Source organism: Acipenser ruthenus, chromosome 45 (assembly GCF_902713425.1).
Source record: "Acipenser ruthenus chromosome 45, fAciRut3.2 maternal haplotype, whole genome shotgun sequence".
Taxonomy (NCBI): domain Eukaryota; kingdom Metazoa; phylum Chordata; class Actinopteri; order Acipenseriformes; family Acipenseridae; genus Acipenser; species Acipenser ruthenus.
Window position 1 is genome coordinate 9471210 of NC_081233.1, and position 11613 is coordinate 9482822.

Sequence of the window (11613 nt, forward strand, 5' to 3'; positions counted from 1 at the left end):
AGAATCGCAAATTCCATTCAAGCAAGTCAGCTTTTGACTCTATTAAAGAAAGGACAGGAGCGCGCTTCTGTGCACTAGAACGCGTGCTATTCGTTTCATTCATGCACTGGGTTCATTTGCACGGTATCTTTTTTTGGACGATCTATTTGAACGATTACGAACGTTGTCGTTTTTCAGTTCGAATATTCGAATATTTGTCTCGGCGATTCGGATAACGTTGTGGGACGCGCTAGATACTCTTTCAGAGCACCACCTGCAGGGGGCACCAGCGCCCCAACATGCCGACTGCCGGAGGTTTGACTTCCGTGTCATCTCGAGCTGCTTTGGCTTTCCATGGCAATCTGCTCTAATTCAACCCTTCTTTATTTCCGCTGGTCAAACTCTTTCACTGTGGTGAGGTCCAAGCTTTCAACCAATCTGTACATTCACTTAACGCACCAGGAATCTCTCTGTGCGACCCTAATACCTGCTGCACAGGGAGAGTGAATCTACAGTGTGGGGTGTCAGGATGTGGGGTCCTAATACCTGCTACACAGAGAGAGTGAATCTACAGTGTGGGGGTGTCAGGATGTGGGGTCCCTAATACCTGCTACACAGGGAGAGTGAATCTACAGTGTGGGGGTGTCAGGATGTGGGGTCCCTAATACCTGCTACACAGAGAGAGTGAATCTACAGTGTGAGGGTGTCAGGATGTGGGGTCCCTAATACCTGCTGCACAGGGAGAGTGAATCTACAGTGTGGGGTGTCAGGATGTGGGGTCCTAATACCTGCTACACAGAGAGAGTGAATCTACAGTGTGGGGGTGTCAGGATGTGGGGTCCTAATACCTGCTGCACAGGGAGAGTGAATCTACAGTGTGGGGGGGTCAGGATGTGAGGTCCCTAATACCTGCTGCACAGGGAGAGTGAATCTACAGTGTGGGGTGTCAGGATGTGGGGTCCCTAATACCTGCTGCACAGGGAGAGTGAATCTACAGTGTGAGGGGGTCAGGATGTGGGGTCCCTAATACCTGCTGCACAGGGAGAGTGAATCTACAGTGTGGGGGTATCAGGATGTGGGGTCCCTAATACCTGCTGCACAGGGAGACTGGATCTACAGTGTGGGGGGGTCAGGATGTGGGGTCCCTAATACCTGCTACACAGGGAGAGTGAATCTACAGTGTGGGGGGGTCAGGATGTGGGGTCCCTGATACCTGCTGCACAGGGAGAGTGAATCTACAGTGTGGGGGGGTCAGGATGTGGGGTCCCTGATACCTGCTGCACAGGGAGAGTGAATCTACAGTGTGGGGGTGTCAGGATGTGGGGTCCCTAATACCTGCTGCACAGGGAGAGTGAATCTACAGTGTGGGGGTGTCAGGATGTGGGGTCCCTAATACCTGCTACACAGAGAGAGTGAATCTACAGTGTGGGGGGATCAGGATGTGGGGTCCCTAATACCTGCTACACAGGGAGAGTGAATCTACAGTGTGGGGGGGTCAGGATGTGGGGTCCCTAATACCTGCTGCACAGGGAGAGTGAATCTACAGTGTGGGGGGATCAGGATGTGGGGTCCCTAATACCTGCTACACAGGGAGAGTGAATCTACAGTGTGGGGGGGTCAGGATGTGGGGTCCCTAATACCTGCTGCACAGGGAGAGTGAATCTACAGTGAATCTTCAAGCTCGTAGTAAAACCTGGAATGGATGAAAATGCTATGCAATAGAAGTCGTATTCCCAAAATATTGGACGTACTGTTTCAGACAGCAGTGAGTTTCACGACAGGGAACGATCCACAGTTAAAGGGTAAAACTCGCTGGATCAACCCGCTCAATCGCAGGGGAATCCTACAGGGTGTTGACGTCACCATTATTGCAATATCACATTTCATTGCATAGATCTGGACGTGCCCTGCACTCAAACCTGCCATTAAAACCCACTTGTCTTTAGTGCCTGTTGGGAGTTATTTGCACTGCGTTGAATTTCCTGTTTCGAAAGACCCCGTTGGCAATCATTGCTCCGAACCGTAATTGCCCACCAGCTGTACCGGCTTCACCCGCTCCAAAGGTGGCGACACTCGGTCCAGAGGTCGGCGGGATAAGTAGTTCCAGGCACAAGGAGCAAACGAAAACAAAACGCGATTTAACTCAAATGATTTGTCAGCTACATTTTTAAGACAAGCGTGGCGCAGATGTGAGAGTGGTGTATGCTTGCAGCCCGAGGTCAAGCCGTGAAGAGCCCCGCACATAAATACTGTATCAAATGAGGAGAAACAGGCCGCGGTTGAGAAACACACGTTTACAGCATTCGACACGGGAAAGGTCAGCGGTTCAGAACAGCAATGCGGGCTCCGAATCAATCGAGACTCTGACCCTTTTTTTTTGCGGCTTTGCAGTTTGTTGTTTTTGCTGGTGTGTATTTTAAAAAGCACGCTGCTTTCTACAGGAAGTATTTTCTATGCTTTGTTTTAAATAAATCTACACCAAATGTATATGTTTAAAATAAACGTGTTTATCCTGACAAGGTATATTTCGTTTTATTATTATTATTATTATTATTATTATTATTATTATTATTATTATTATTATTATTATTATTTATTTATTTATTTATTTATTTATTTATTTATTTATTAAGCATTTATGTCAAACCAGAAGAGTTGATATAATCGTAGAGTCTGCCTTTTGGACATGATATTACAAATATATACACAAATACTTTTGACCAATAATGTAATAGGATTAAGATACCTTAATATGCCTGTAAAATATTGCAAAGTAACGTCTTCTGTTGACATTTACTAAATAAATAAACACATATTTGATTTTCTCAAAGTTTTACACACTAAATTATCATTTTTGTTTTTTTAATAGAGGTGAGAAATCTCCCTCTCCCCTCTCCCTCCCCTCCCCTCTCCCTTTCTCCCCTCCCCTCTCCCTTTCTCCCCTCTCCCTCTCCCCTCTCCCTCCCCTCTCCCATCTCCCCTCTCCCTCCCCTCTCCCATCTCCCCTCTCCCTTTCTCCCCCTCCCCTCTCCCTCTCCCTCTCTCTCCGTCTCCCTCTCCCCCTCCCCTCTCCCTCTCTCCCTCCCTCTCCCCTTCTCTCCCCTCTCTACTCTCCCTCTCCCCTCTCCCTCTCCCCTCTCCGTCTCCCTCTCCCTCTCCATCTCCCCTCTCCCTCTCTGTCTCCCTCCCCTCTCCCTCTCTCTCTCTCTCTCCCCTCCCTCTCCCCTCTCCCTCTCCCTCTCCCCCCTCTCCCTCTCCCCTCTCCGTCTCCCTCTCCCTCTCCATCTCCCCTCTCCCTCTCTGTCTCCCTCTCTCCCTCCCTCTCCCTCCCCTCTCCCTCTCCCTCTCTCTCTCCCTCTCCCCTCTCCCTCTCTGTCTCCCTCTCTCCCTCTCCCTCTCTCCCTCTCCCTCTCCCTCTCCCTCTCCCTCTCTCCCTCTCCGCTCTCCCTTGACTCGGTGACGGCTCTTTACAGGAGTCTTTTGTTGCTGTGCAGCCAATGGAGTTTCCGTACGACACTGAGCAGCTGCGATATAAAAAGAGGAGCACTTCTAAAGCATCGCCTGCAACCACTTTCCATTCACACACACCTCCAACCAGATCTCTTTTTATACATATATACAGAGAAAGAGAGAAAGATAGCGAGAGAGAGGTTTTATTTTATTTTATTCAAATTTGATCTATTTTATAAACCCCAGAAAAGCAAAACGAAAAAAAAGCAACGAGAAGAGAAAACTTTGCTGCTGTTGTTATTATTTGAAAGAGTTTTTTTTTTTTTTTTTTTTTTTTCAATGCTATCATCATTATTCATTATTGTATTGTTATCACTATTATTAGCATAATAATAGGCACGCGAGCGCAGGTAGGGAGTGGCTGATTCCCTTGGGTTTTTTTGTGTGTGTTTTTGTAAAGTAAATCAGATTCGGATATTATTCGGCTCACCATGCCCAAGTCTAACTTTGTCCTGTGTTTGACGCTGCTTATCTCACTGGGATTGTCAGAGAGCGACGAGCCAAGCTTACCCCAGCCGCAGGACCTACCCGTGCCGCCGCGGAGAGAGGGATCCACGGCAGCCGACGGGCTGCTGGTCGATGCCGAGGAGCCCGCTGCCCAGGAGTGCCCGGCGTGCATGTGGAGGGAGCACAGCAAAGTGCTGAGGCTGGAAACCATCAAGTCCCAGATCCTGAGCAAACTGAGGCTCAAGCAAGCGCCCAACATCAGCCGGGAAGTGGCCAACCAGCTGCTGCCCAAGGCCCCTCCGCTCCAGCAACTTCTGGACCACCAGGACTTCCAGGGGGACGCGTCCTTGCAAGAGGACTTGATGGAAGAGGACGAGTACCACGCCACCACCGAGACCGTCATCACCATGGCTTCAGAACGTGAGTGCACCGGCTCGGCGTGTCATCATGCTGCGTGCGCAAGTTCTGTTCACATTGTTGGATTGCATTCTAGCTAAAGAGTGTACCTGCTTCTGTCGCTGTCTGCATGCATTATTATTATTATTATTATTATTATTATTATTATTATTATTATTATTATTATTATTATGAAAAAAATGGTAAAGGCATAATTGCAAATTGATAACCCGTTCAAATAACAATTAAACCGGTCGTGCGATTTACTTTGCAATACTTTGATTCTTTTTACGCTTCTATTAATACGTGCCTTTGGGATCATGTGCTGTACACGTCCTGTCAGACAGACGCTGTCACCCAATGCATGTGCCAGTGTGTCAGTCAGTGTGTGTGTCTATCTATCTATCTATCTATCTATCTATCTATCTATCTATCTATCTATCTATCTATCTATACACACATTATTACATTATGCAATACTTTGTAATTAAATACCCTGTTATACCTGAACCATATAACCGCTTCCCAAGTTCTCGAGTCGCTGCTTGATTTGATGTGATCGGTTTTCTAATATTAAGAATGCAGCTCCTCTGTCTATACATATGGTTTTATTAGTGTTTTCTTGCATTCTGCGGCTGTATATTTCACGCATTGCCCGCCCCCTCCTCTCCTCTCCTCTCCTCTCCTCTCCAGTGCATATTCATGCAGTTCTTCTGTTTTGGGTCTTTCATGTTTGCCGGTGCGCGTATTTTTCCTTCCTTGTTTCATTGTTTATCCCTCTCTTGTTGGAAACGAGCGGCGCTGCAGGGAAACAGAGATACTTACCGGTTTGTTTATTCCTCAGACTGGGCTGTCACTGACTCTGCCGCACGGTGTGTTAAATATATGGACCTGTTTCAGTTCATATCATCGTACAGCTTGCGGACTTGCCTTCCTTCTGGCTGCTGTGTCGTGTGTGTTTCGGATATTTTGTTGCTGAGTTTTGACGTGTTGCTCCCATCATTAAAGTATAGCTTTTAAACCTCAATACGGAAACTTAATTCGTGTGCGTGTGCGTGTGTGTGTGTGCGTGTGCGTGTGAGGACAGGCAACATGCATATAACATGGATAAATAACACCATAATGTTGTCAATAACAATAAAAAATACAGGCATTTTATAGAAACGTCAGCAAGACACTGCGGGACTGACGGAGTGCGGCCCCACAGCGAGGTTAAACCACGAGGCTAACCTAAACTAATCCATTGCAAGAGAGAACAACGGCAGGGTTGTGCTGCAGAACCTCTCGCTATAGTAACCGCTCCTCCGCTGGGCTGCGTGTCTTCCCATTTGAATGCATAAATAAACCCTGCGTGAATGTATTACTCGCTTTACACTTAGTGTTGTCACGAAAGCAGCAGCGTCCTTTGACAAAGCTGCAAGCTTCAGGATTCGTTGAATTTAAACGGCTTTTTAATACAAATGTCTAGGTGTAACGTGCTTACTGCATCTAACGTGTTATAGCTTGCGCTGGGCTGACGCGTTGGACTCTCCCGCTAACCATGTTGCATTGTTCATGTTGTACCGTTGCCATCAGCAGCCTCACAATGCGCGCACGGAAGCATGCCAGCTGCCAGCCGCCTTCTGCATTATTCAGCACTTCTGTCGGCTTGTTTGTATACAATGTCTTTGCACCCCACACATGCGTGGCAGAGCGTGCAGCACTCGTAATGAATGCGCGCTGGCCGCTGTACAACAGTTGCCAGCGATTTGATGCATTAATCAGCAGCCAGACCCAGCTGCGGACAGGCGGGCGGGCAGGCAGGCTGTAAATCCCGGGATGAAGTGCGTGGAGTTCGGACGGGTTTATTTCTCCAGCTCTGTTCACCGCTCAAGCGTGGGGCCGGCCGGCACGGTGCGCGGCTCCTCTCTGCTCTAGCAGGGTGCAGAACTGCAGCGCCTTGTGCTGAAATATGCGGAGTCGCCGTGCCTGCATGGGGCCTCGGGCTTGCTCTGCCTCTTATAAAAGTTCAACACGTTATTGTTTTGCAGTTTTCTTCTCACCCCACTGATATAGTACTTATTTATGATAGTTTACGCTGTTATTGTCATTTTTATAAACATGCTTTACCATACCTCACACTTCCTTCTCAATGCTTGCCTCTGCTTTACCATGCTTCAGCTGTGCTTTATTACACAGTGCTGTGCTTTTACTATGGGCAGGCATGGGGAAGCACACGTATGCAGTAGTGCTTATACTGAATGAACTGGATGGGCAGCCCGGGTAGTGTAGTGCGCTCCAATCTATGCAGAAGGAGGTTTCTAGTAAGCAACCCCCTTCAGTGGTTGAAAGTCCACACTGTGTGCGTTACTCTCTGTATAAAAGTGTTCAGCGGTACTGCCAGCTGCTATTGAACCAGGGGTGTGAATCATTTTGAAAAGCTTTCAAGACAGAGCGCCGCCTAGTGCTCAATGTTCAAACAGCGCCCTAATCGAGCCCCACCCCACTCGTTTTTTGACCCGGATGGCCTCCCCCTGTATCCTGTACCCTTCATGCACCTGTAGCTTCCTCCACATGTAGACTGCTCAGGGGTCCCAGGGTGTCTCTTCAAGATTTGTAGCCCGGTGGTCGCTGGATTCTCGGTTGCAGTTCACCGTCCTTTTAAAACACTAAGGACCTGCTTTTCCACTGGGGGTATTCTGACCACGTCACGGCACTCTGGAGTGGGCAGTTTGTCTGGAAGTGGCGTACCGTGGAACACATACGCCAGAACGGTGCTAAAAGAAAAGCAGATAGCGTCGAACACGTCGTGGAATGTGATGCATTTCCATCAGTGTTGCTGCAGTTCACATTCTAGGACAGAGCCGCCCAAGTCACCCTCCGTTCACAGCCATTTCAATTAAACAAGCATGCATGTATTCAGTACAATAACTTCCCTGCTTAATACCTTGTAAAAGAGGCCACGTTCTGCACAGTATAAAAAAAAACCAAAACAACTAAACGCATTGACGGTGAGCTGTCCTTAGCAGTTAATAAACCCCATTTCATTTTCAGTATAGTGAACGAAAGGATCCGAGACGCACAGCCCCTTTGGGTGCTGGTTAGTTTGCAGGTGCATTTGTTGAAAGCGTTTATCACTACAGGGTTTAAAATAAGGTTGAAATGATCTGCAAGCGTCACGCACCCGTAGTGCTGTGAAAACATCACGACTTGCGAGATCTCATCGTGCACACGGTAAGGAAATGAGGGATGTGTGTAGAGAGATTACTTTTGAAAATCTTTTTATATATAAAGAGAGCTGGGACTAATATATGACCTCCATGCCAGTTCACCTCTGTGTGCCTCTATGCCTCCTCCAGGGCAGTAAAACCCACCTCCCCATGATAGTAAAAGCAGTGCCTCAGCTGGGTGAGACTTTTATTGTGTAACTCAGAGTCAGCTCTCGCGGTGCTCAGCTTCTCAGAGTCCTGTTCTATGGACAGGAGCTCCTCGTGGGATTTCTTCAGTGCCAGAACTGAGAACCTGAAGTTTTTTTTTGTTTTTTTTTACTAGCTTCCCGAATTCACAGGAGCCCGTGGTATTCCTCTTGTGGGTGGATCTTTGATGGGTGGTGGGGGGGGGGGGGGGGGGGGGGGGGGGGAGAATTGCATTCCTGGTTTCTAGTTCCTCTGACGGAAGTATTGTACTGGGGAGCCCAGGTTTTTGTCTCTGAACCTGAAGCCTCAGCATGCTCTGGTAGAGCAGGGGCGCGGGTACCTGAAGCCTCAGCATGCTCTGGTAGAGCAGGGGCGCGGGTACCTGAAGCCTCAGCATGCTCTGGTAGAGCAGGGGTGCGGGTACCTGAAGCCTCAGCATGCTCTGGTAGAGCAGGGGCGCGGGTACCTGAAGCCTCAGCATGCTCTGGTAGAGCAGGGGCGCGGGTACCTGAAGCCTCAGCGTGCTCTGGTAGAGCAGGGGTGCGGGTACCTGAAGCCTCAGCATGCTCTGGTAGAGCAGGGGTGCGGGTACCTGAAGCCTCAGCATGCTGCGGTAGAGCAGGGGTGCGGGTACCTGAAGCCTCAGCATGCTCTGGTAGAGCAGGGTTGCGGGTACCTGAAGCCTCAGCATGCTCTGGCAGAGCAGGGGCGCGGGTACCTGAAGCCTCAGCATGCTCTGGTAGAGCAGGGGCGCGGGTACCTGAAGCCTCAGCATGCTCTGGTAGAGCAGGGGTGCGGGTACCTGAAGCCTCAGCATGCTGCAGTAGAGCAGGGGAGCGGGTACCTGAAGCCTCAGCATGCTCTGGTAGAGCAGGGGAGCAGGTACCTGAAGCCTCAGCATGCTGCGGTAGAGCAGGGGCGCGGGTACCTGAAGCCTCAGCATGCTCTGGTAGAGCAGGGGCGCGGGTACCTGAAGCCTCAGCATGCTCTGGTAGAGCAGGGGCGCGGGTACCTGAAGCCTCAGCATGCTCTGGTAGAGCAGGGGCGCGGGTACCTGAAGCCTCAGCATGCTGCGGTAGAGCAGGGGTGCGGGTACCTGAAGCCTCAGCATGCTGCGGTAGAGCAGGGGTGCGGGTACCTGAAGCCTCAGCATGCTCTGGTAGAGCAGGGGTGTGGGTACCTGAAGCCTCAGCATGCTCTGGTAGAGCAGGGGCGCGGGTACCTGAAGCCTCAGCATGCTCTGGTAGAGCAGGGGCGCGGGTACCTGAAGCCTCAGCATGCTCTGGTAGAGCAGGGGCGCGGGTACCTGAAGCCTCAGCATGCTCTGGTAGAGCAGGGGCGCGGGTACCTAAAGCCTCAGCATGCTCTGGTAGAGCAGGGGTGCGGGTACCTAAAGCCTCAGCATGCTCTGGTAGAGCAGGGGAGCGGGTACCTGAAGCCTCAGCGTGCTCTGGTAGAGCAGGGGTGCGGGTACCTGAAGCCTCAGTGTGCTCTGGTAGAGCAGGGGCGCGGGTACCTGAAGCCTCAGCATGCTGCGGTAGAGCAGGGGTGCGGGTACCTGAAGCCTCAGCATGCTCTGGTAGAGCAGGGGTGCAGGTACCTGAAGCCTCAGCATGCTCTGGTAGAGCAGGGGTGCGGGTACCTGAAGCCTCAGCATGCTGCGGTAGAGCAGGGGTGCGGGTACCTGAAGCCTCAGCATGCTCTGGTAGAGCAGGGGTGCAGGTACCTGAAGCCTCAGCATGCTCTGGTAGAGCAGGGGTGCGGGTACCTGAAGCCTCAGCATGCTGCGGTAGAGCAGGGGTGCGGGTACCTGAAGCCTCAGCATGCTCTGGTAGAGCAGGGGTGCAGGTACCTGAAGCCTCAGCATGCTGCGGTAGAGCAGGGGTGCGGGTACCTGAAGCCTCAGCATGCTGCGGTAGAGCAGGGGTGCGGGTACCTGAAGCCTCAGCATGCTCTGGTAGAGCAGGGGAGCGGGTACCTGAAGCCTCAGCATGCTCTGGTAGAGCAGGGGCGCGGGTACCTGAAGCCTCAGCATGCTCTGGTAGAGCAGGGGAGCGGGTACCTGAAGCCTCAGCATGCTGCAGTAGAGCAGGGGCGCGGGTACCTGAAGCCTCAGCATGCTCTGGTAGAGCAGGGGCGCGGGTACCTGAAGCCTCAGTGTGCTCTGGTAGAGCAGGGGCGCGGGTACCTGAAGCCTCAGTGTGCTCTGGTAGAGCAGGGGCGCGGGTACCTGAAGCCTCAGCATGCTCTGGTAGAGCAGGGGAGCAGGTACCTGAAGCCTCAGCATGCTGCAGTAGAGCAGGGGAGCGGGTACCTGAAGCCTCAGCATGCTGCGGTAGAGCAGGGGTGCGGGTACCTGAAGCCTCAGCATGCTCTGGTAGAGCAGGGGAGCGGGTACCTGAAGCCTCAGCGTGCTGCGGTAGAGCAGGGGCGCGGGTACCTGAAGCCTCAGCATGCTCTGGTAGAGCAGGGGCGCGGGTACCTGAAGCCTCAGCATGCTCTGGTAGAGCAGGGGCGCGGGTACCTGAAGCCTCAGTGTGCTCTGGTAGAGCAGGGGCGCGGGTACCTGAAGCCTCAGCATGCTGCGGTAGAGCAGGGGCGCGGGTACCTGAAGCCTCAGCATGCTCTGGTAGAGCAGGGGAGCAGGTACCTGAAGCCTCAGCATGCTCTGGTAGAGCAGGGGAGCGGGTACCTGAAGCCTCAGCATGCTCTGGTAGAGCAGGGGCGCGGGTACCTGAAGCCTCAGCATGCTGCGGTAGAGCAGGGGTGCGGGTACCTGAAGCCTCAGCGTGCTCTGGTAGAGCAGGGGTGCGGGTACCTGAAGCCTCAGCGTGCTCTGGTAGAGCAGGGGCGCGGGTACCTGAAGCCTCAGCATGCTCTGGTAGAGCAGGGGAGCGGGTACCTGAAGCCTCAGCATGCTCTGGTAGAGCAGGGGAGCGGGTACCTGAAGCCTCAGCATGCTGCGGTAGAGCAGGGGTGCGGGTACCTGAAAAGGCTGGAGTCCCCTCCACATGGCTCCTGGGTCCTGAAGGTTTGAGTCACTCTGTCCAGCAGCAGGGGGGGGGGGGGGGGGGTTGGGGGGAGAGCGTGAGAAAGGGAAACAGAGATAGAAGGGACTGGATTCCAGAACACACTGCCAACATTTTTCCCTGGGTATTAATAGACTTTAGTTCCTTTGAAATTTTATTACCCATAAAATTGACAGCATGTTGCGTTTTTTTTTTTTTTTTTGCTGCGTTGTTTACATCTCCCAAACATTTCTTTAAGAACTCTCACTCCTCTCTCTCCTGTTTTAAAGACTTTTTTTTTTTTTTTTTTTTTTTTAAAGGTTTATGGTTCGTGACCGTCCAGGAAACAACCCTTTTATTGGGTCAGGACTATAAAAGAGTGTATGGTTTGTTTTTTTTTGTTTGCTGGGAGTTGGGGGTCTGTGTAATCTGTCGCTGGCCTCCTTTCTATACCACAGAGAGCCCCGGAGAGGTTAATTGGGTCCCTGAGCTATTTATCCGCTGTCCATGGCCCTTTGTCACTCAGGTCGGTTGTTAATAGTCTTGAAGTGGCTTTAATGCGTTATTGTTACCCAACCCTGCGCGTATTGTGCAGAGCATGGCACTTTATTTCAAAGCCACTTCAAACAAACAGACAGCAGACTGACCAGGCTGAAGTGTATTCTTGTAAAAGCACAGGCTTTGCAAAGCGGGGAACATCTGTCTGCCTGACCCTGTTACTGCATAACTCCATATCCTGGGACAGTATCAGTTCTTCTTCTCGCTGGATCTGCACCATCCAAAGCTACTGCTACACCACAGAGACAGAGTTCAAGGACGGCAGCGTTTAGATCAGCCGCAGTTTTGATCATTAAAATAAGCTGGGGTTCGTGAAAGTG

General features: G+C 51.3%; 1 protein-coding gene across 1 annotated transcript in view; it reads left to right on the top strand.

Annotated features, from left to right (window-relative positions):
- The first annotated feature begins 3484 nt into the window (after nt 1-3484).
- The window catches only part of LOC117401031 (growth/differentiation factor 11), a 19477-nt gene continuing 11348 nt past the window's right edge, over nt 3485-11613 (top strand). The window contains exon 1 of the mRNA XM_059013126.1: nt 3485-4356. Coding sequence (XP_058869109.1) covers nt 3921-4356 — 436 coding nt within the window. The 5' untranslated portion in view covers nt 3485-3920. The remainder of the gene's footprint in view (nt 4357-11613) is intronic.